This window comes from Acomys russatus, chromosome 22 (assembly GCF_903995435.1).
Source record: "Acomys russatus chromosome 22, mAcoRus1.1, whole genome shotgun sequence".
Lineage (NCBI taxonomy): Eukaryota > Metazoa > Chordata > Mammalia > Rodentia > Muridae > Acomys > Acomys russatus.
Genome location: NC_067158.1, coordinates 17371780 through 17397054, shown reverse-complemented (window position 1 = coordinate 17397054; position 25275 = coordinate 17371780). Strand labels below are relative to the sequence as shown.

The window sequence follows — 25275 nt, the reverse complement described above, 5'->3', positions numbered from 1 at the left end:
ATTGTGCAATATTTTGTTATTTCATTAAGAAATAGTAATTTTAAAAGCTTTTCCATCATAGTTTCTTCTCATTGACATTTTAATTTTATTTGCCTTCTTTACATCCGACTTTAATGGGAAGCAGAGAGGGCCTAAAGAGATGGGTCAGAAGCCACCATGAAACTGAGGGGAGCTGAGGGGAGCAGCAGGGTGGCACTGGCTTGAGCTGATTATGAAGCTGAAGTCCAGTGTTGTCTCTCTCATCAAAACCTCTTGCTGTGGCCAGCTAGTGCTCCATTGATGCCTAGAGGGACTGAGTAGACAGGGCAATGTTTCTTGTGTACTCTGTAGAGCACCAGGGTGTAGTGGGAGAAGAAGTTCTGGAGCGGTACTGGATAGACAAAATGGTGGACAGGTCCCAGGGAGGCTAAATCCCCTAGCTTACCCATGGAAAGCTAGAACAGCTTCTGCCCCTGCTGTAGGACCCCCTTTCTCATTTTAGAGACTTTGTAAGGACCTATGAGGCTCCTTCTGTTCTTCCATTTGAGAAGCCTGTGGAGCCCCCATATAAATGGTGGCTTTAACTGAGCCTCTGTCTCAGCGTGTGAGGCACCCCTGATATCTGTATCTTCAGAGTTTTCTCCACAGCTCTGAATGGGATGGGGCTTTTGAACTTTTACTAGATCTATTGTTTCTAGTCTGGGACTAAATGCTTGCCCATCCCTGCTTACTCCTGTTCAGTGACTTGCCCCACTGCCTCTGGAAAAGTCTGTTAAGGAAGGGGGTGAGAACCCTAGGTCTAACTATTCCTTAAGACCTCCAGTGCTAGGCAGGCACAGTGGCGAATACCTATAATCCCAGCACCCAGGAGGATATCTGTGAGTTCAAGGCCAGCCTGGTCTATGAAGTGAGTGTAGGACAGCCAAGCCTACACAGAGAAACCCTGTCTCAAAAAAAAAAAAAAAATGAAAAAAAGAAAGAAAGAAAGAGGAAAAGAAAAGGAAAGAAGGGGGAAAAAAGAAAGGGCAAGCCTTCAGTACTTATTGTTTTGGAATCTGCCTTTTTTATGTTTTCTGGAGTAATGGTGGTTTTCACTTCTGAGATTTTTGGCCTTCCACTGACTATATCAAATTTCATACCTGTTTTCCAGTTAGATTTCAGCTACTAAGCATTTGATAAGTCAGTTACCTCTTATCAATTGGCTTTGATGTCACAACTGAACAAGAATAGGTGTCCAATATGTTAGAAGGCAGAGAAGTGGCGTCTCTGGATTCCTCCTCACTCATCATTAGACTGTCCCCCCCCACCCCCGCCCCACCACCACTTTTTTTTTTTAAATAGAGAAGTATAGAGGCTGGGCTCTTTGTCCTATGTGACCTGCTCTTCTGGGCCAGGAGGTTTTAGGGCAGGTGTCATGTTCAGATAGAGGAGTTCTCCCATCCCTACCCCCATCTCTGAGCAGCCAAGCAGGGAGGCCCGGGGACACCTAAGCCACCTATATGAGTTGATGTTCAAACTGAACATAATCCTAGAAGCCAGATTTTCCCTCCCTGGCCTGTGTTCTGAGCTTAGGCATGAGCCTAAAGTGTGTTCTTTCACTTCTGCAATCTCAGACTCGGCTTCTGTCTGTCATTTTGTCCCTGGTGACGTTTGCTCTGCTCAGCATCTCCAATAAAGAAGTACCTAGTCAAAGTTTAGTTTTCAGACCATAGACAGCCTGGAGTAGCACACTTTACAGAGCAGCCAGGTGAAAGAGCTTCCTGTCTGTGATCCAGGCTTAGCACTGCTGGTGGCCACTCTCAGAACTGCCTCAAGCCTGCTTTTGCTGCATTGATTTTACAGTAAAAAGAATTCTATAGCACATAGCACGACCTCCTTGAAGCCTCTGCTGTCTGGGGAGCGAGCTTCATCAGTTTCTCCCAACCCTTTCTGTGGTACTTGGAGCTGATCTCCAGCCTACTTGCCTTGCTGCAGCTTTTCTGTTTTGCGTCAGAAAATGCCTAATGGGGTTTTCAAAGCTCCCCTCTCTCTTTGCATATGCGAATGTTGAATAGTGTACCTCAGCTTCCAAATCTGATGGCCACTGTTGAATATTACTGTTTTTATCGCCATCTTCAGCCTCTATCTGCCCACGTTCTCTGTTAGAGAGTGTAAGAAAATCTCCGTCCTAGCTCTGTACCTTGTTAAGCCTCTCCACCCTTCTCTTTTACTTTTTTTATTTTGAGTGTGTGTGTGTGTGTGTGTGTGTGTGTGTGTGTGTGTGTCTATAGGTACTTATATTGTGTCAGACATAAAGCTAGGGGGTGATTTAAAATACACGGGAGAAGATGATTATATGCTGTATGTAAAAAAAAAAAATTATAGGAGTACTTGAACATCTGTGGATTATGATACCTGTAGGATTCCAGAACCAATCTCCCAAAGATACTGAGAAGCTGTGTGTGTGTGTGTGTGTGTGTGTGTGTGTGTGTGTGTGTGTGTGTGTGTTTCCTAAGCTTATGTGTTGCTTCCTTTGTTGCAGCCGTGTGTCAGTGTCTCTGTGTGACTAGTGCATAGCAGATGCTTGCTGTACAATATTATTTTCTTAGCTAACTATATATGGAACCACACTTTCTCGCTGAGATAGTATAGTGGTAAGCTTCTCGCTTCCAACCCGCCCTTCCCCGCCCCCCTTTTTCTGGTGTTCCTGCTTTGACATTTTGGGGAAGGCTTTAAGATGAAAGTGATTGTTGATACTGAGGTTCGCTGGTCATGGTTACTCAGAGCTCCCCTCTCCTCACAGGTCAAGAAAATGGTGTTACTAATACCATTTCTGACTTATTCACCACCCATTTCTGAGCTCCGTATGTGGTTTAACCAGTGGATATGGTGGACTTTGGCATTATGAGAGCTGCGGGCGGCATTCCTGTTCTTGCCCATCAGAGCAAAAGGGGATGTGGGGGAGGGGAGGATGAGAAGCTAAGAGCAAGAGGTTCTTCAGGGTTGCCATGAGAACCAGGGATCCGGGGATTGGGCAGCAGAGGGCCCCCGCTGGGCCTCGGGGCGTGGCTGCGTCACATGGGTTTGGTCCTGGGGTTCCCGTAGTGCGCAAGGACCAGCCGCGTCCCTCGTCCTCCCGGTCGTCAGGGGTGCCCAGTCAGTCCCCTGGAAGCTGAGGAGAGCGTTGGAGGACCAGGGACCGCTGCGGCTGCACAGGCCTCCTAGCACCTGTGCAAAGATGGGGGTGGGTCCAGGCGGGCATGTTGCGGGGGTGGGGTGGGGTGGGGGGGTGGAGGGTGGTACGGGTAGGTATGGCACCCTTGCTGGGATGGCCTCCCGGGAGGCTATGTTGCTTCGCTTAGCGTGTTGGACCGTGTGGGCGCGTGTCTGCATATGTCTGTGTGTGTGGGCGCGTGTCAGCCGTGTTGGCGCGTGCCGGCGCATGTTGGCGCGTGCCGGCGCATGTTGGCGCGTGCCGGCTCGTGCTGGCGCATGCCGGCTCGTGCTGGCGCGTGCCGGCTCGTGCTGGCGCGTGCCGGCTCGTGTTGGCGCGTGCCGGCTCGTGCTGGCGCGTGCCGGCTCGTGTTGGCGCGTGCTGGCGCGTGCCGGCCGCTTTCATTTGTATCTGAGAATGAAAGTGACCGCCTGGTTGGTTTGTATAAGAGCTTGTTTGCTGTGTTGGTTCGTGTTGGCGCCTGTCGGCTTGTGTTGGCGCATGTAGCTCATGTGTTGACGCGTGTTGCCGCGTGTCCACGCATGTTGCCGCATGTCCACGCGTGTTGCCGCGTGTCCACGCATGTCGGTGCGTGCTTGCTCGGCCTCTGCGCTGCTCAGGCCCAGGAATCCTTATTCTGTGCTGTAGGCCCTTAGCTGGGGCGGAGCCGTGGCGAACCCGAGCGAGCCGCGCGGCCGAGCGCTGTCCATGCGGAGCGCTGTCCACGCGCTGGGCATTGCCGGGTTCGGGAGCTGTCCGCCGGCCGGTAGCGCGCACGCAGCGACCCCGTGCGGTGAAGGCTTTGGTAGCCGGTTCTCCAGGTACGAAGGTGGACTCCGTCATCCGCTACGTTCCGGGGTTCTGGGGGTAAGAGGAAACATGCTCAAGTCATGGTGGCCCTTTGGAAAAGGTTCGCCTCCCGAGATCTGCATAGGTCTAAGTGGTGGACAGCTCCGGCGAGCTCGCGAGCACGAATGGCCGCGGGCTCGGCTCGCTGTTGCGCTGTTGGCTGCTGGCTCGCCTGCCGGCTCGCTTGCCGGCTCGCCTACCAGCTCGCCTACCAGCTCGCCTACGGTCCGGGATCGCGCGAGCCTGGGTGGACCGTAGCAGTAGTATAGTCTTATGTAACCATTTTTTTTTATCTCGATTTTTTAAATATTATATAACAAGTAGTAACTGTACCCACGTAAACCTGTAACTGGAACGTGGAGACGTAGCGTCTGCTCTCAGCCAAGTGGTAGGCAGCGGTTGTGAGAACCAGCTTGGGCTGTGAGCAGACATGGGCATCTGGGGTAACTGGACATTTTTGTCTGTTAAAAATAGGATACTAGAGTCAGCCTGGTTATCTTCTAAACCTTGATGGAGAATAGTCTAGTATAGGATCCTGGGATAAATACATATTGTCACTGTGTATCTTTATCCATAAAATCTTATTTCACTGAAAGAAAATGTTAATCAATTGAAATTGAGTGATAGAGATTTTTGTCATCCTTTTTACGTTTTTGAGTGGATTCAACAAATTGTCCACATGAGCACAGCCGCTATTCCTAACCCCTTGACATAGATCTTCAGAGAAACAGTCACACTACCTGTTTACATTTTGACTGCCCTTCTCACCAGCTGCCATTTTTTCTGCTGATGGCGGGAGCCACTGCCAGTGTATTGATAAGAGGCCTGGACTAAGCATTCCCTAAAGCAGCTACCGGCTGGGGAAATTGCTGTCTGTATTAGCAAATAGTTTCATTCCTGGACCAGTGAGTAAAAAGTGAGTGGTTTTCATTTTTGTTCAGTCTGAATTGGGGACGCAGTGAATGACTGCAGGGATTTTGACCTGTTGGTGGCCAGGGCCTTCAGTCTGAGCATCTATTCCCTGCATGTTCCCATTTCTTTGCTTTCAGTATTGTTGGCTGTACTGGGCTTTTTTTTTTTTTTTTTTTTTTTTTTTTTTTTTGGTAATGGCCTTGCGCCCAGGCCCCTTGTATTCAACAAACGGAGTGAGGATGAGGGAGATGTAGGTTGGGGGATGGGGTTTTCAGATTTTCCTTTCCATCAGGCCTCAGAAGAAAGGTGGTAAATAACACTTTCCTATTTAGGGTTCCATACAACTATACGCTTAATTTGGGGGTAGGTGTGAGGTCCCTGTGTAGAATTAGGGCTGAATTCCTGTTGTGCTTCTTGCCCCTCCCTGTACCTGAATTAGAAATCAGGGATTATAGATGCTGCCTGATAGTGCTAAGGATTGTACATTAACTATTAGAAGAAGGCAGCAGGTGGAGTTAATGGCAATTTCACTATCAGTCTGAAAGGGTGTGGAAGAAACACAGAATTAAAATGCAACTTATTTTTGTCCTAAACCCTCTCCTAAGGATTTCCACCACCAGTCAGTCTTTTCACAGTCATGTAATTACCACCCATAACTGGCCTTCTAAAATTTCAGACAACAGTGCATCTTTTGAATTTTAGAATTAGGTGACATTTAGGCAACAGTCTGAATTCACTGACTTTCAATCCTTGTGGTCCCACAGAAACCAGACATTTTCATACTTGTCACTTAGAAAGAATGTCTTAGGAAGCTTCCTTGCACTAGCACAGTTACACACTCCATCTTAGGCTTGGGGAACTAAGATCTAATGATACCCAAGGTCACTGAATATAGTGGGGGAGGGCCCAGCGTTATGACCTTGGAGCACATACTGCTCTGGATGCATCTTCAGCTTCTGCTTGGCCCTTGGTGCATCTGAGAATGGAATCTACAAGCACTGTGAGGCTCATTGTATATTCTTTTGAAACTTTTAAAATCTGAACGTTTTATTTAATGAGGGGAGTATGGTCGTGTACAGACCATAGATGGAAGTCAGGGGCAATGTAAGTCCTCTCCTTCACTCTGTGGGACCTGGGGATTGAACTCAGGTTGCTGTGCTTGGTTGCAAATGCCTTTATTTGATGGACCATCTCCCCAGCCCCATGGTTGAGTCCTAGTAGACATGAAGCTGGAGAATACATGCTGTGTTCTGAGCCTCGTAAACACGTGGGCTTCAGGGTGTTAGGGCAAAAGGTTGGCAACCTTCATCTGGTGGGGTTACTGCCTAACTAGAGGGAGGGACAACAGGAAAAATGAGGGGTGGTGTGGAAGCAGTCTGAGCCCTTTGGACTCTGGGAGGTCTGGGAGAGTGTGTCATAAGAGGCCTTTGTATGAGCCATCTTGTTCTCTATTTCATCATATTTTTTAAAAAAGGAGTTGGCCTAGGCCCCAGGATTCCAGCTTCAACCAGTGCAGGACACTGAAAGGCAAATCTGACAGTTGGTGTGGCCACTCATCACATCCAAAAATTGTTTTGATGGACTGCATTTGCTTGTAATCCATAGACTATACTACATAACAGAGGACACATGACTAGAGATAGTTTGACTTGATTTTTTAATTAAGATTTCTCAGAGCTTTATAAGTGACTACTGTATTTATAATTTCTAACCCAGACTTTAAAACTTTTCAACTTTATGATGGTATGTAAACAACATACATTCAGTAGAAACCCTACTTTGAATTTTGATTGTTTCTTGGGTTAGCAGTTATAATTAATAATATTCTGTTTCTGGGCTGAGGCAGCAAGCACAACACTAGTCAGCCATGAGATTCTGAGAAAATAAGGCTAACACTCCACGGTATACTGAACTGCAGTGATTCTCTGTAGAGTGGGTATGTTACGTCCTGTTCATGTACAATATTTTAAATTTACAAGCCATTGTAAGTAAAAAATGGTGTATGCAGGTGGAAATGACCCAATGTCTTGCCTCATTCCTGAAGCCATCAAAGCATGAAACTTCTGATGGAGGTTTATTTGAAAATTTTCAGTATTCTCCTTCTTTGTTTCCAATTAAATTGGGCTTTGATTCCCTGAGGCTGGTGGCAGTTAAAGAGTAAGGGAATGGTAAGGTTGGGTTGGGAGGTGGCTAACCAACATTTACTGGGCTCTGCCTTCCTGGTCTTTGAGGTAGGGGCTTCAGGAATATTCCTAGTCTGGGGACAGCTTCCTGCAGGTATCAGGAACATCCCTGCTCAGGATGCTTCAGGCTGAAACTTGATGTCAGGGAGGAAAGAAAATCCTGATGGTATAAATGGGACTTTAAGTCACCTACACAGGATTTCTCACCACTTTGGTGCCAGTCCAGGAGCTTTTTGTCTTTGCTACCCATGGCCATGGTGGCTAAAATAACTCCGTGCAGTTGTTTAGCACTTAAGTGGAGGGAGAATTGCAAGGAATGCCTTGACAGCTTTTTGACAGGACCCTCTCCTGTCACATTCAACAGATGTTTGAGGAATCAGTCTGTTTTCTTGGTCTGTTTTTCCAAACTTGGGTCAAAGCTAATGGCTACAGTTCAGATGTGAAATGCTTCCCTATAAGCTCACATATTTCATCACATGGTTCCTCAGCTGGTGCTATTTCATTGAGAGACTGTGGAAACTTCAAGAAACAAAGGAGGTAGGTTACTAAGACTAGGTAGGTCTTATGGGTTAGTGTGTAGACCTGGTTCCTGCTGGAATTTTTTCTGTTGTTCCTGCAGTTCCAAGCTGTCCTACTGTGCCTTCCATGTCATGGTGGACTGGATCCTCTCAAGCCATAAGCCAAAACTAAATCCTTCCTCTCATGAATCGATTTGATCAAACATTTTGTCACAGCACTTGTAGCAAATGTAGGAAAAAAAATTAACTAATATGGTAATGAGAAATAAGCAAAATGATGAAAAAGGATAGCATTTTCTATGGAAGGATAGCTCAGGATGACTCAACAAAATAAATAAATAAATAAATAAATAAATAAATAAATAAATAATACAGGAGTAGAGGAGTCCCTTTTATCCACAGGAGTGCACCTTGAGACCCCCAGAGGGTGCTTTAATCTCACATAGTACCTTAAGTTAGATAGCTTCCTATCACTGATAACAATTACTTGGGGGAATCAACTAAAATGAACAAAGCCTTGTTTTACCTCATGAATTCAGATGTTTCCCTCCCCATAGTTGCTTGTCTCCATTCTTTTAGGCCTATGGTGGCATGGTACACCATGTTGGGGGAGCATGTCCCAGAGCGAAGTGTTCACTTTATGATAGCCAAGGATAGGGAGAAGAAGAGAAGGGCATATCAGAGGCCCTGCAAAGGCTAAAATCTCCCTATAGGCCTCTCTTCTTTACGGTTGCAGCCATTTTGTATAGCACCAAGGTAAAGGCCAACTGTTTTAACATGTGGTTTCTTGAGAGACATTTAGATCCAAACTATGGCAGTACTGTCTGCATTCATATCTATGATAGAATCTTATCTATAAATCAGGCATAGTTTACTTATTTCTGGAGTTTTCCATTTAATGTCAGATGTTGGTTGACCACAGGTAACTGAAACCACAGAAATTAAAGCTATAAGAAAGGAGAGAGGCTTGCTATTAATATTTATTTATTGTCTTGAAGGGAGCTAGCATGTTTCAGTTCTGACAAGTTAAATGTTAATAGTGTTAACTGTTAATCTTTAACACTGTTTCACTGTTTGAGAGTAGTGCTCCTTAAAGTTAGCATACACAGTCTCTCAGGGCCCTGTTACACTCTGTAGTGGTAGGTGTGGTGTGGTGCTCAGGTCTGGGTTTTGGCTAGTGTTGCTTGATATCCATGCCCTTCCAAAGCAGCCAGGCTTTGTGCAGGGACGCCTTAGTGAGGCTCTCTCTGGGTATCCCTCCAGTGCTTCTTTTTCTAGAAATTTCATGTTAAAAGTACTTCACCCTTTAAGAACTATCATTAATATCAATAATATCAAAAATATCAATAATAGCCTGGGAATATTTGCCAAAATCTTTTCTGTGCTTAGCCTTGTATTGTCATAAGTAGCATTCTTAGGTATGCTCAATTATAAATCAGTTTTTCAGCTATAAATATTTGAAATGTCCTGTTTTGGATATTCACTTGCATTCCCTGTAGCTTTTAGGAAGTATCTCTTTCTTCATTTAGAATGGTGAAACCCTCGGAAAACTCATAAACTCTTTGAATCTTGAGTGGATTAGGAAACTCTACTTGCCTTTCTTTGAGTCTATGCTTTCTTTCTGCGCCTCGTCATATGAAGGAATGAACACAGGGTCTCGGGTACTCTACCGCTGACTAGCTTGCCTTGCACTTGTGCACTTTTAACACCTTGCTTCTACAGGGGCCCCAGCTTAGTGTGTCCACCTCTTAGTAGCACGGTAAGGATTAAAAAGGGCCATTCAGTGTCTACAGCGACAACAGAGATGTCCCACTGAGGCTGCAGGCTACGTGCGCTCTTTTCCTGTCTTCTGTCAGCTTGAAGTTTGCCGTGTCCTGAAAGGTAGGTTTAAGTTGTCTCTTTATTAACCCTGTCAGGGGAAATGACAAACAAATTGGCTTCCATGTGACCCTACATTTAGTAATCTATTCCACCACTTTTTTAGTGCTAACTTTTAAAAATATTTCTGACACCAAAAATACCTCCCTGGATAAATAAAAAACACCACTGATTTTGTGCCTATTTTAGTTACTCAATAGATGTATTAATAGAGCCCATTGGACTTTGGGCCCCATTCCTTGTCACCTTTTTTTTTATCAGGAATCATCCTGGTCATGTTGAGATATTGGGCAACTTAGTCTTTTCCTGAAGGTCCATGGCCCGGGAAGCTTAGAAACAGTGGGCTAATGCAGTGCTTTCCAGAAAAGTCACTGTGCTTCAGTGTACTGTGGCACTCTGAAGGGAGGAGTGACTACAGTGACTTGAAGTTATAGGACACAGAACTCCCTGTTTTGCCTATTACTTCATGACAGTAGCCTTTTGTAGTGTTCTCTTCCCTTCTCTTTTACACAGTCAGTTTCACTGAGGTGTAATTTACACACCATGAAATGTACCCATTTAAAGTATCCAATTTAATTTCAATTACTGTATTTATGGGTAAGTGCAGCACTGTGGTCTGAATGTATGACCCCCAACTTCCTGTCTAGCTACTTGTGCAATAGCATTAAAGGTTGCAGCTATTGGGAGATAGCTGAGATCATGAGATCAAAGACCTTCTGAGTGGGATTAGAACTTTAATAAAAAGGAATGAGTGAATAGATCTGTTCTCTTCTGCTCCTTGTACATGTAGAGGTGTTTGCCCCTGTGGAGGGTAGAGCAGTGAGGTGCCATCTTGGAAGCCAGGAGCAATGAAGCAGCAGACCTGATGGTGCCTTCATGTTAGATTTTCCCAGCGACTAGACTGTGAGGTATATATCCAGCCTTGCAAGTGCTTGGTCATTTGATAATTCTGGGTGTAGCATATTGAAGAATTGCAAACTGTTCTTAGTGGCCAGGCCATTTAACATTGTTGCCAGCAATGTATGAGGGTCCCCAATTTTCCACTTTCACCCTATTGTCATTGAATCCATCTTAGTATCTGAAGTGGTGTCTTACTGAAGGATCTCACAGATGCTGCAGGTCAGTCTCTGTGGGTATGCTTCGCTTTTCTTGTGGGTTTTATCTGAATAAGTGTCCTATAATGGACAATGGTTTTATTTTATTCTTCTTTTTTTGTTGAAGGGTGTAGGCAGGGGTTGAACTTAGAGTCTCACATACATAGGCAAGCACTCTACCACTGAACTGTATTTCCAAGCCCCTCTTTTTTTGGTGGAGTCACTAGCTCCGCCTCTAGTGACACATCTGAGGGAACCATTATCAACCCTCTTGTGAAGATTTTTTTTTCCTGTGTTTTTGTCTCAAGAGTTGAACAGAGACATTTTTACTTCTGCCTTTCTTTCCAATTGGGTGCTTTTATTGTTACTGTCATCCCTTTTCTCCCTCTTGTCTTTCAAACTAACTGTCCCACATAAAAGCAGCAAAGGGGAGGACCTGTCTTGTCCTCCATCTTAGGGGGAAATGTTTTCATTCTCTCCCTATCGACTGACATCATCAGTTGTGCACTTTTCACAATACTTAGCACAGTATTCTGCAGTAGGTATATAATTTCCTTCCCCTTGGGATAGTTTTCAAGGAAGAGTCCACATGGGTTGATATAGTCCTGTGGTTACCTGAAAGGTGTTTTGTTGAGTGTTTAACACGTGGCCTTTGGAACATGTGTGCCATGATATGCAACATTTCTTGCTTTATTTTTTTATTTTTTATTTCTGAGGCCAGAGAGGTAGAGACAGTGACAATTAAGGTGCAAACCACCATCACAGTCTCTTAACTATCTTGGTTTACTATCAGATTTTGTATGACATTAAAGGTAAATTGAGTTTGTACCACTGTCTCAGGGCCTGCTTTGGCTTTTCAAGGGAGAACATTGACCACTGTAATGTACCACGTCCTCTGAAGAAGTAAGAGGTGTGATTAAGGCCCTTGCCCTATTTGGAAAGTGCCTCATGTTCCCAGGTCAGAAATAGATCCTTGGAGAGCTGTGCTCAGTCCCAGACACGATGGCCTGACTACAGGCAGGACGTGGCTGGATGTTCCAACCCGTTGGGAGGCCCAGGACGCACAGTTGTTCACTGGAGCCTCACGGTCCATTCCTCACAGGCAGCAAATTCTGCCCTCTCAACACATCACTCATTTGAAACAGATGGACACAGATAGTGTATCAGTACAGGCTGTGTACCATTGCTCCTCTGTAGCTAGGCAGATCTGCTTTGAGACTGAGGAGTGGTTTTCTGCTTAGCCTCTGAGTTCACACTGACAAAGGAAAGATGGACGATCTGTGGCCACCTGAGTGTTGGCCACCCCAAAGAGGCTGCATTTCACCTGTGGGGCAGGGCTAGAATTTTCTTGGAAACTGGAAATACTGGAAGTGTGACATTTTCCTTCTGTCTCTCCTCATGTGTGGGACTTGTCCAGAAGGCAGTTAAAGAATGCTCTCCATCATAGGGCTGTGCATCATGCCAGAATCAACATGCAGGCAAGGGTGCAGGGAGCGCAGCTGAGACACTTTTCAAGGTTCTAACTTCTGGGGACCCCTGACAGGAAGGAGAATAGAAGGAATTGTCCTAGCCTGGGCCGCTGGCTGTGTGCAGCATGTTGAGCTGCACACGGTCTGGCCAGGGACACTCATGTGTATGGCTAGGTCTACCAACAAGCTCTGTCTTCAGTCGCTCTTACCAGCTAGAGGCGAAAGAAACCAATGCTAGTCTTATTCCCATACCATCGGAGAATACTTTAGAGCAAAGTAGAGCTAGTTCGCAGTGATGAGGATGACCAGAGGGTGGTGAGGTGGACTTTTGTACTCAGCATTACAGGGCTGCAGGTATCCAGTCCAGAAGGAAGGGCGTTGCAAAGAAAGCAGCTTTCCCTCAGTGGCTCTTGCCTAAGGAAAGGAGGGCCCCTGAGATACAGCTGTGGTGCCTCCCAGCAGAGGGCTTTGTTGCCTGAGGAGCAAGGGTCAGCAGCTTAAGGTCTCCTTCCAGGCCATCACCGCCCCACCCCCCACTCAAACAAGCCAGAACAGGTTTAAGCACTTGCTTATGTGCAGTTTTTGCAGGCCTGGTAAAAGTAATGACCGACTATGCATGCCACAAGCCGCCTGTCTTTCCATAGTTTTCATCTTGAGCAATGATAAGACTTGGCTGCACTACTCAGGATTTGTATCCCTAGGCCTATGGAAGCCAATGTTAGGGCCCATATTAGAGACAGTGAAATAACTGAGAGTATTAAAACAGAACATGGGGAGAACCCAGAAAGAGTTAATTTAATAATTAATAATAACTAATTGATTCAGTTAATGAGAGAATAATGAATTTAAAAGCCTAACACAGTCACAATCCACATCCTGGTAGGCTTATCCATTCCCTGTTAGATACAATCTAAAAGAGGTATGTGATATCTCAGCCCATTACTATTGCTGCAACAAAATGTTATGTAAGGTTGTGCAAACCACACAGCTGCTGGCCATTAGCCCAAAGGCTCTAGAAGGAAGGAGAAGTGATAAGACTCTTCCTTTAGGACAATTAATTCAAAATTGAGAGTCCTTTGGGAACTGAAGGAAACAGAAACACGGGATATCTGCCTTTTCCAAAATTTCAGAGTCAGGTATAAAGTGAAGCACAGATTTCAGTATTCAGCTTCCCATGGTTGTTGTTTTTTAAGTTGTAGTGTGAAAGTTTGTGTCTTCATTTAGTCTGAAGCGATGAGTATAAGCCTCTACTTGTTATGTGCTGCACACCATCTGCCCCAGTCCTAGGGGTACTAAGTACTAAGGTAGGGAGCAGGCTGCAGGTCTAGGAGTCTGTAATGGGCTGCAGTTGTCATGCTAGGACAGTTCTCCACCCACTTCTGAGATAGAGATAGGAAGCATATTAGAGCTCAAGCCTGCAACAGGGATGAGAATCCATGGTGGTAGGCAGCACATGGTCTGCTGAGTCCTGCTAGACAGAACAGGTCACTGTAACAATGGTTTCATGGGGGAGGAGGGATGATAAGATGGAAACAAGGAGATTACCAAGCTAGCCCAGCATAGCCCCAGTCCCTAATGTGATGGGGGTAGGGGGAATGTGGAGAAGACAGGAGAGTCTCTTCTCTCCATAACCAAGTCACTCTAATAGAGATGCTTTGTCTTAGTATGTTACCGTTGCCATAACAAAATATCCTAGCTCAGGAAATTGGTAAAAATAACTTCCCTGACAGTTGCTCTGGGTGCTGGAATCTCAGGAAGGCCTTCTTGTTGAGTCTAAACAGCCAAGGGTGTCATATGGGGAGACAGAGCAAGCGTGCTTGCTCAAGTCTTTCTTATTCTCATAAAACCACATTACCTACTCCAACCATTTCCCAAAGACTCTGCTTCCAAGGTCATTAACATGAATGAACTCAAGGATTCTTTGTTTTTAACACTTGAATTCTAAAGGATATACCCAACATCCAAACCAAACTGGGTGGGAAGATCAAAGAGCCATCTCTGGGACTCTAAGCATATATTGGGCACTGAGCTCCCCCTGTACCTCTTAAGCCATTGGTATGCAGGGCTATCACACTCTGACTCAGAAATGAGGGCATGAGCTTGAGAAGTGGGGAGTCTTTGCCAGTCAGGCCTGTGTGCACCTGAAGAGATTCCACGGAACCCATGTAGCCACGTGGCACCAGAGAAGAGCCTGAGATAGGTTACCAAGTGAGACTATGCCAGTGGAAGTGGTCCATATTTTGAGTTAGAAAATTATATATAAAATTCCTCCCTGAGTGAGAATCTCTACCCTTCAAAGTGGCATATGCTGTACACTTGCTTATTAAGTAGAGTGATTTTCAGTTCTTACGTCTATTCCCTATGTCTTAACAGCCTTGCTCCTTGTAATCCAGTGCGTTTCTGAGTCATTAATAATTGTTTTCTTGCTATTGTCCTTGCTAAAATCTTGATCTCTTGAGAGACAAGGTTTCCTCACACTTGCATGTGTCTACTTGATTCTGAAAACCTGTTATTGTCCTTTCTAGTTACTCGTGGAATATGCTGAATAAAAAGATGTGACAAAGTTTAAAATAGCAGTGGTGCTAAAGATTGTTGAACTTTGAGGATTGTGGGGTGACATGGCCAATATTGATAATAGGCTGATAAAGGACCCAGAGCCTGACTCCATCTCTACGGAGATATGCTCCTAGAGGAGGACGGGGTGGGAGGAGGAACCATCTTATCCCACCACCTCTCACACTGAGCTGCTTCAGCACTATCCTCCATGGCTTTCCCTGTGCACACTTATCTTTAAAAAAAAAAAAAAAAAAAAAAAAAAAAAAAAAAAAACTCTTTCAGTGAAAAAAAAAAGACAAAGAAAAGGGGTGGACAAAAAAAGACAAGAAAATAGAAGGCTAAGTTCTTCCGGGTTTCTGGAAGCTACACACAGAGCAGGGTCTGTGTAGTCAGTGTTCATGTGACTTGGCCTGAAACACTTAATAGGCCCATTGTGTTTAGGTGTGAGGAAGGAGGGGGAGCTACTCAAGGGCAGAGGCAGATGGGCCCCTTCCTGCTGACTGCGGGAGCCATCAGGCTGGAAGACAGAAGAGGAAAAGACCACTAGTTCAAAACTTGAATAAAACCCCTCTTACTTGCCATGATTTTAAAATTAGATAAGTCACTCTTGGTTCTTGTTACAACTCTCCACCTGTAGGTTGACAGTAAGAGTCCCATGTTTGCCTGCCATCTCTTCTGTGTAGGTGCCATAGATCCAGGGCTGTTCAGGGTCTTTGGAATTTTCTGTGTGGCATTTGTAGGCGTGGCCACACACCAGTTTGTCACTTTACTCTTTTTAAGCACGATGCCCTTTTTTGTTTTGTTTTGTTTTGTTTTGTTTTGTTTTTCGAGACAGGGTATTTTTCTGTGTAGCCTTGGCTATAGACTAGGCTGGCCTTGAACTCACAGAGATGCACCTGCCTCTGCCTCTGCCTCTGCCTCTGCCTCTGCCTCTGCCTCTGCCTCTACCTCCCTGAATGCTGGGATTACAGGCATGTGCCACACATCTCCTGGCTCATGTATCCAGAATTTAATTTTTTTAGTCCTGTCTTGAGACACAGAGTAGTGATCAGGACAGAGGGTCTTGAATTTAGAGTGGCTTCTTAATGAAGAAATCACTAAAGAACGAGTCCACGGGAGGAAAAACAGCCATGGCAAACTTGCGTTTAGAGGATGGAAAAGAGGAAGGCTGAGCTTCGGACCTGCTGTGGAATGCGGTAGGTGTGTGCAGGCTGGTTCAGGTCAAGGCAGATGAGAACTTTGCCTCTGCAATGAGGTTGCAGGCAGTAAAAGTAGATGTTTCAGAGAATGTTGGAGGATAGAGAATATACCAAGGCTACCCAGGGCAGGCATGGCTTGAGACACTGATAGGCCAGACTAGTAAACTGAGGGCCATCCATTTTCAGGCAGTCTGAAGCAGAGGGAGTAACGCCAGGGAGCAGGCCTGGCGACTTCGACTGGACAGTCAATGAATTCAAAGTACAATAAGTGTCATGGTCTGAGTTTGTCCTTTTCGTGTTTCTTTGGTGAGAACTGAATCTCCAAGTTCCTATATCAGTAGTGTATAGAGCCCTGAGGCATTTGGATAAGGTTTGGATGAAATATAGGAGACTCCCTTGATGGAGTTAGTGAGTTTACAAGAAGAGGTAAGATGCAAGCTAGCATATTTGTTGGGTTTCACTCCATGCTGCGGCCGCCATGTTCTGATGACCCAAGAAGGGCCTTGCCAGATGCCAAGCAGATGCCAGGGCCATGTACTTGGACTTGGCAGTGTCTAGAGCCATGAGCAAATAAACTTCTATTTATAAACTATCTAGGCTCAGATATTTTGATATCTCAGCAGAAGATGGGTAAGGATGGCATGAGGCTGGTGCTTAGCTCATGGGCTCTGAAGTGCTGGGGGATGGGTGGCTAATAGTAATGTTGAGAGGTGAAACAGTTTCAGTGTCTGAAGAGAAGGGGCTGGCTCTTGGGTGCTTTTACAGCCAAAGTTAGTTAGGCTAGTAGAGTAGGTGAAAGGTTTGTAGAAATGGAGGAGGACAACGATTTCAGTGGGTGCCCGATATGTGAACAGAGCTGAGGGTAGGGGAGAAGAGGATTTCACCAGGTCAATTTAAGTTATCTGAAGTTTTCTGTGTGTTCTCTGGATGTAAGGATCAGCTTAACGAGGGAACGGTGTGAACTCAGCTGTGTTGCCCTGTCCCATAGGAGTAGCAATAGAAATAGCGTTTCAGTGAAGGCAGCATGTTTCCACACCTGCTCTCAGATTCCTCCATAAAAGCCTTCCATTCTCTTCAAAGAATCTCATGTGTATTTCTGTCTAAGGTATATTATTTTAATGCTTTTGTAAATGAAATAATTTTTTTTACCATCAGCTTTTCTAAGTATCCCATTGCTAATGAGAAAGAGACACAGACAGACGGACAGACACAGACACAGACAGTGGTTGCAGCCTGCTCTCAGGTTGTCAACCTTATTGAATGTTCACTTTGGTTCTAATTGATCACCCTTCATTTCACCTGTAAATAACAATGATTTTTTTTTTCAAAATCTGTTTTGCTATCCATCATTCCCTTTGCATTTCTGTTTATTATTTCACCATGTGACCTTTGGCCCCTGGGTGGTTAGGGCTTGTGATGTGTGGGCTTTTTTGGCTTTGATGTAATGGAAATGGCCTTGTTTTGCTCTTTTCTGTTGGGATTTTGTGGTGTATACACTATGTATAAGATTGAGGGTTTTTAATTATTTCATATTTTATCACCAAAATCCTTAAACAAGCAGGAGTTTTTTTTCCTCTTGCCAACTATACTTTGGATTTTAGGCTTTCTCTTTTAACAATATTTTTCTTTAGAAATAATGATAATAAAGCTAGGGACATGACTCAGTCAGTAAAATGCTTACTCTGCAAACAAGACTTGGACCCTCAGTACTCACATTAAGAAGCAGGCCAGGCCAGCCACACGTGTAATCACAGAATTGGGGAGGCAGACATGGCAGGGTCCCTGGTGCCTGCTGGCCAGCTAGCCAGGCTGAACTGGTGAGTTCCATGCTGAGTGAGTGTTATTACCTATCTATTGTAAAATATCATAGCCTAAAACAAGCAAAATAGTTTATTTCAGCTTATACCACAGAGATTCCATAATGATGAAGAGGAAGGCATTTGAAGCATATGGTCAGAGCAATGAGATGGCTGGTCACATTTTGTCACATAGGAAGCTAGAAAAGTGAACTAGAAACAGAACAAGGCTATAAACTCTTAAACTCTGCCCCTCATGGCATTCTTCTTCCAGCAAAGCTCTGCATCCTGAAAGCTCCATAACCTCCATACAGGGACACCAATTGGGTAGCAAATGTTCAAATACAAGAGCCTATAAGGGGCAATTTTTGCTCATACCACCACAGTGAGAGACTCCGTCTCCAAAATCAAGATAGAGAGCAGCTGACGAAGGCCTCTGACATTGGCCTCTGTTTTCCACCTGCACATATGTTTGCACATACATGAACATATACCTATGTATATACCACACACATACACACAAGTACTTCACCTTTGGTTTTGGTTTTGGTTTATTTTGTTTTTTGTTTTTTGAGGCAGGATCTCTCACTGAGTCTATGACCATTTGCATGGGCTCTAGGGACGTGAATTCAGATCCTCACACTTACTGGGCAGTATTTTATCGATGGAGTTGTCTGCCTAGACGACTTCAATCTTAACAAGCAGGGTAACTGCACTACCACTGAGCTATACTGCATCTCCTGTACTTAATTGCTGATTCACTTTGAAGCTGTCCATATGTTCTAGCCATAGCATTCTGAAGTTCCATGACAGCTTCTTAGGAAATTTCCTTCTTCCTCCATTTCTACTCATTCATATACTTCTTAGTTTATCCTACTAAGTATCTTACTTCGTGAAATCATGGTGTTCTCTCTCTCTCTCTCTCTCTCTCTCTCTCTCTCTCTCTCTCTCTCTCTCTCTCTCTCTCTCTCTCTCTCTCTGTACGTCTCTCTCATATCTTTCCAATATGGAATTTGCTTTTTTAAAATTTACTCTGTCCTCTTTCAAGAAGGCCTAGGCTTTCCTGTGGCCAACCAGGCTGAATGTCTTTGTTGTGAAAGTTGGGATTTGTTGCGTGTCTAAATAGTCACTGTTATTACTCTAAATATTTAGTGTGTGAAAGCTAGACAGAAGGAACACTTTATGTTAGCTCAGGAATTTTTGGAAGATACCAAAGATACCAAACACGAATCAAGAGGTACCTTGTTTCTGGAAAGTCTTGGAATACGCTAAGACATCTGTTTTTGTCCAGGCTCCTATATTCCTTAATAAGATCCTAAGTTTCTTTAGTGTCTGACTATAAGGCTGCATGGGACATATTTTCTTGACTGAAAGGAAGACAAAGGTGTTTCATCTGGACTCAGTAGGGGCCTGTCTCCAATAGGATGGCCAAGGTCAGCCCATGGCTATGACATGTTGGTCAGCTTTAGAATGTTACCAGAGCTTGCTGTAGGTGCTGTCTGGGGTCATGATAAGCAATGGCCAGGAGAGGTGTTTGTACAGTCTGTGGCTGTGGATCAGCCCCGAGGTCATTGTGGTGGGTTGTATGTTACTCAGTTTGTTTTGTAAGACTTAAAAAGTGTACTGTTTGTTTTTCCAACTGCAAAGTTTAACATCTATTTTCTAGAAAATATACAAAAATGTTTGATGTGGTGACTTTCTCTACATTTTTAAATTTTACCTCAGAGATTGGCTTTTTATTGTACTCACACACACCTTAAAAGCAAGTCTCTAAATCTGAAGGCACATATGTGACAGAGGTATTGGGAAATAGCTTTAGGGCATTCAACCAGCATCCAGGAAAAGATTAAGTCCAGTGGAGGTGGAAATCTCCAAGTTTGAGAGGCAGGAATGACCCAGGAGCTGTCTTTTTGATGGCTTTAAATCTGTTTTCCAAGGCCATTTCAAAAGTAACAGCTTTTCATCTGATAATGGGGTCCATTCGCTTTGTAACAGTTGGCGGCAGCAGGTATCGATTTAATATTTCCTGTATGGTTAGACTTTGTCCTCAGTCCTCATGTGCATTAGTCCTCACAAACATCCCATCAAGGTGATTTTGCCTTAGTATCTGTTTTTTAACTAGGGACACTAAAGCTCAGGATAATGTCAGAAAATGAACTAGTGTTCTATGAGTTCCATGCCTGGGCTCTTAACATGCCAAGGAGGACTGCCTAGCAGGTCAGAGGCAGCAAGGGCCTTGTTTTTACCCTGAACAACCAGGAAAACTTTGTTGAGGTATCCTTCGTCAAGTTAATCTGTTCAAAGCACCCACACCATAGGTAGAACAGTGGAAATGCAGCAGCTATGAGTGTGCCTCTGTTAAGTGGTTCCATGCCAACCTCTCTACCACATTAGTTCATATGTTTGCTCTATGTAGAAATGTTAGAACCTAGTAGCACCCTAGTACAGTTGATTAGGATCCATAATGAAATGGGCCTTTATTAACCCAGTGTCCTGCAGAGGACTTATGGTCCAGGAGAGGGATGACTTGTTCATCTCCAGCAGGGCTAGGTCTTGTCACTACCTTTCATTGCTCAGAACAAGACCTTGGGCTCCTTGGCACATATAACTTGATTATGTAAATCAGAGCAAATTACAGGGGTGGGGGTCCTAGACATCACACTACAGGCCTTTCTATTCTGATCAAATGGTCCCCAAGAAGTATACCCTGGTTGTTGGTTGGTGCCTGATCTGAAATACAGGCACACCTCTGGATGGATGAGGATGTAGTCTACAGCAACTGCCAAAGTGATAGGAGATTTGAGTCAGGCTCAAAGCTTAAATTCTGGGTAAACGTTTACTTCTGAGGAGGGCAGAGCTCCATGCTCTACATCCTTGAAGGTCACTTGCTTTTAGGATGAGGGAGACATCCAGGCAGTGAGCTGGGAGCCATTGGTATATTTAGGCACTCGTCCCTAAAATTAGTAGACATGACAGTGGAGACCTACTTCTTGTGTGGATTTACTTTCATGTTTTGTTCTTGGAAAGTCAGACAATATTCTTGAAAAAAAAAAAACATTCTTTTATATCTTCCACAGTTTTCAGTCCTGTGTGCATTCAGAGTATGCATTCTGATCTATAAGAGTTTACAGTAAGTTCAATGATGAATGGCTGATTTGATTTTCTAGTTTTAGAGATGACTTTGATGTTGAGTGTGTGGAGACACTTTTTGGGGAGCAGTGGACCGGTAATCAGTTAGGTCCTCACTTTGGTCCTCAGTGAAGTCTGGGTGGCCGCTTTGGTAGACAGAGACGCTGAGCTACATGCTGTCAGGTAAGCCCTGTGTGTTTTCACCTGTATATAGATGGATACTTTTTCCCCCAGGAGATTCTTCTGTTAAGTGATCAAGGCAAGGACAATAGATGTGCATCACTGTCATCAGAGACTGACACTGATTTCCAAGGGTGCCTCTCCTATCTGTTCCTGTTCTTCCTCTACTTTTTGACTTTGTTCTGTCAGAGTCACTGGGCCAAGTTTGCAGCCCCAGGAGCAGATTTTTTTTTTTTTTTAATCCTGGAGCCTAGGAGTCCATAGTGAGAGAATTGGTGGGGTTACTCTCTCCTAAGGCTTCTCTGCCCCCTTGGCTTGCTTGTGGAGTCTTCATACACTCTTTCCTCTGTATATGTCTGTGTTTTCAAAGGCCCGAGGAATAGTTATAAGATGGCCATGTTAGCTTTCAGTTGCTCATTGTAGATAGTTTCTATAGCACCTGCAGCTTCAGGCAGGTACACATCTGGGGAAGACGGTCCTGAGTTGGTTGGCCAGAAACTAGTGCTCCAGCATCCAGCAGTAAAAGTCTCCTTGGGTCACTTCACCCCTTAGTACTGCCTAAGAGTCTTTCTCTACAACAAGAATTTATTGTAAGCAACCCTGAGGTTCCTTGAGGTGTAGGTCTATTTTTGTTTCTGGCATGCTCCGTGGGGTTGAAGAGACGCATCTGAAATAGGCAGAAGGCCATCTCTAACCACTCCTGGCCCTACTAGGATCATCTGACCAAGTTGCATCTCCTGTGTTTTTCTTTTCTGGTTACATCATTCAAATGGAGCTCTTCCTCAAAGCCTCTGCATTCCAATAGCCTGATCAGGACTGCTTGATGTGGACACAGCATGGAAATGGAGACTCATCTCACAGTTGGCCTTTCTGGCTTGGAATGAGGTTATCAATAGCAGCTTAAGGAATGGGGCCTCCTGGCAGGAAAGGCCCAGTGCTGTGGCAGGCCTTACTTTTCATCTAAGCTCCAAGAACTGGGTCTACCATATTTATTCGATTTGATTTTTTTTTTTTTTCTGGTATTGAGAATTGAGCCATAGACCTCACCAACACCAACCAAGCACTCTACCTTAAGCCTTATTGCTCTGATTGACAACTTTGAGTCCTCACAGGTGTCAGTGATTGGTGAATAAGGCATGGCCCACCAAACATTGCTCTGAGAAAGTAATTTCCAGACTTGTTTAGGCATAAATTTTGGTGGGATTTTTTGTTTCTTTGTTTGTTTTTAAGATCATCTTAACTTACTGCATAGGCAAAGATAGCCTTTATCTCTCTCTCTCTCTCTCTCTCTCTCTCTCTCTCTCTCTCTCTTTTTTCCTCCTGCCACTGCCTCTTGAATGCTAGAATTCGGGGATGCTGGTAGGGCTCCTCAATATCCCTGAGCCCATTGTTAAGGGGTGATCTGACCTGAAACTAGACTGATTGGATTAGGTGTGCTTTGAGTGCATTTTAGAGTATTAGTAGATTTGTTCTCATTTTCTTGACTTTTTTTTTTTTTTATCCATTCATGCATTTGTACCTAGCACCCACTTGGTACAGGGCACTGTCTTAGATTCCACAGCCCCCTCTTATATAGGGGACAATTTGAATAGAAAGATATTCTGTTCAGAACTTGTGCTTTGATTGAAACCCAGTCCCTTGGCATTTCAGAAGATGACACAAAATAGAATCAGGGTTTGTGGCAGGGACAGATTGTTGTCAGCCAGGAATGGCTTTGCGGTGTCAGACCGGGGCATCCAGGCCTGGTGTGGGCAAGGCCTGTGGTTTGAACTGAGATGTCCTCTGAAGGCTCATGTGTTAGAAGCTTGGCTGTCAGCTGACGGGCTTTGAGAAAGTGATTGCATTCTGAGGGCTCTGACTGAATTGATGGGTTATTCCCCTGAAGGGCTTATGGTATTCAGACCAAGTGAGGTCTGCCTCGGAGGAAACAGGTCAATGAAAGAATGCCTTGGAAAGGTATAGCTAGGTCCCAACCTCTTCATGTTTCACTCTTCTTCTCAGCCACCATGATGGGAGAGCCTTGTGTCACATATTCTTGCTACCATAATGTTCTCAGAGGCCCAGGGGAATGGAGGCGGTCACCCATGAGCTGACATCACAAACCACAATCAACAAACGTGTCTCCTCACTTAGAGAGACTTGTATTCTCCTGTGGAGTTCCCTTATTATTTCATTTTGGCCTCACCTGAGTCACTTTACTCAACTAGAACTGACTTGGGGGTTTTGGGTGTCCTGTCTCTCACACGGGATCATCTGTCATTTGCCTTGCCATCCCTGATCAGCCAGCAAGATAATCTGTCCCTCTGCTTGTGGATAATAGTACTCCAGTTCTTTTTTGTTTGCTTGTTTTGAGAATATTTGCAGTTCTTATTGCAAGTATTTTTTTTTTTTACAGAAGTGTATGAAGTCTTTTGATTCATCTTGATGTTCTCTGTTATGTTTTCTCAGCCAAGTTGCCATTTTCCTCATTCTTGACCTGATGGGTTATTCTCCCATTGTATTTTAGACATTGTATCCTGTGTCTCTAGGTCCTGATTAACCTTCCTCTTAGTGAGTTGTTTCCCTATTGAACTGTAGAGTGAAGTGGGTTCTATACTTCCTGCAGTGAGTAAGGGATGACAAGGTGGTAGAATTGCCTGTGGGTCCCCACTGACACTTCTTTCTTCATGAAGAAAAACAGATTCCTCTAGCCCCTACTCTTTACCTTATTCACCTCACTGATACTGGCTGGTAATGGCAGGTAGCTGGCTCCCATTTGCCCTGATTTTCTCTGCCCTATATAAGAGTCAGTTCAGTACCTACTTTAGATTAGTGGTTGCCTAGTGGATATTGCTTTTTAAAAGCTTGGTTCTCTCAGGCATCCTCTTATTTACTGTTCCTATGCTTGGTGAAAGAGGGTTCGCACCCCCCGCCCCCTCCAACCTGCTGGCTGTTCGGGTATGATGTTGCACACTGGCTTGCCTGAGACCCTTGCTATGATGGGAAGGTTCTAGGAAACCTGATCTACACCTGCCATGTCCTAAAGTCTTCCTTTACTTGCTGATTAGACCTGGGGCTTGTGGTAATAGTAGGACAGCCGGGGAGGAATGGTATTGCATACACCATCTCCTGTGACATTTCCCCCCTTTTCCCAGTGGGTTTTCTGTGGTGCCCAGATTGGCTTCACATTCATAATCTTCCTGCTTTGCCTCCGTGGTGCCGGAATTTCAGTCACACACCACCCCTATAACCAGTCCTACCCTGGTTTTTAGTTTCCTAGTTAAACATTTTCATTCCCACATGGCTGATGCATTTTAGGTCGCTATTTAGAGATTTGTCATTTGGCCCTTATGAGGTTCAGCCAGAAACTGGAAGTAATTGTCAGAATTCTCACAGTACCTTCTAGAAGTCAAAGCTGAGGATATTTAAAAAAAAAAAAAAAGAAAAAAAAAACTCTAGCATTTTCCCAAGTTGGAAGGACTATATAGCTCAGCAATCTTTGAAAGCCTGGTGGTTTCTCAGTCTTCTGTTTCTTCTCGAACCTTCTTGCCAACCCATCTCTTTGTCATCATCCTATGGGGTCAGGAACAAAAGGTAATTCTCACACCATTATTTCTGATTATCAGAACTGAAGAAAGATATGGGTGCTAGTCCTGAAATCATGGTGCTTTTATTTTGATGACTGCCAATGGGTCTGTAAACCAAGAGTTTCTCCAGAGCACGGAATCACATTGAAATATCTGTGATTATTGATCCATTGCTGGCAGTGTAGAGCATTAGGCCATTAGGGGTAAGGCTTAGGCTCACTGTTTTTTAAGCAGTGATGAGGACAATATTACATTAGGATGAAGTGTAGTGCGAGTCGAGAAGCAGTTAATATGACATTTAAGATAAGTTACGGAGACCAGAATCTAGCTGTCTCAGTTCAGGCACACTCTCTATGGCTTCTGATGTCACACAGTGTGGTCTGGACCTCTGAACGTGCACAGATGTTGAGACTGGTGTCTTGGAAAGTAGATAACAACACCGAGTACGTGTCAGACAAAGAGTACAGCAGTGGTTATTATGGGTACAGAGACCAGATACTGCTAATAAGCATGGCAGCAGCACAGTTCGAACGTGCTGTGCCTTGTATGTGTGAGGTACACACCAGTAAGCATCCCTCTCCACAGGGTAGAGGTGGCGGCACCAAAACGTTCAGAAGTTAGATGTTCTTGTCGCTTACTATTTGAGGTTTTGTAAATTTGACTACTTGCTGAAGCTCCCAGGTCTGTTGTCTTGTACACCTTTGTGGCCAGCCACAGATGCACATGCAGGAATAAAAAACGTGTACTCCAGTGGCGATCAGACGAGTCCAGTCT

The 25275-nt window shown here is 44.5% G+C and overlaps 1 protein-coding gene across 2 annotated transcripts in view; it reads left to right on the top strand.

Annotated features, from left to right (window-relative positions):
* Grb10 (growth factor receptor bound protein 10) overlaps nucleotides 1–25275 on the top strand; it is a 119186-nt gene that overhangs the window by 7608 nt on the left and 86303 nt on the right. The window contains exon 1 of one of the 2 annotated variants that reach the window (XM_051165040.1): nucleotides 2943–3202. The exons of the other annotated variant lie outside the window; for it this stretch is intronic. Coding sequence (XP_051020997.1) covers nucleotides 3197–3202 — 6 coding nt within the window. The 5' untranslated portion in view covers nucleotides 2943–3196. Of the gene's footprint in view, nucleotides 1–2942; nucleotides 3203–25275 lie in introns of those variants that run through there. 2 annotated transcript variants of the gene reach the window in all.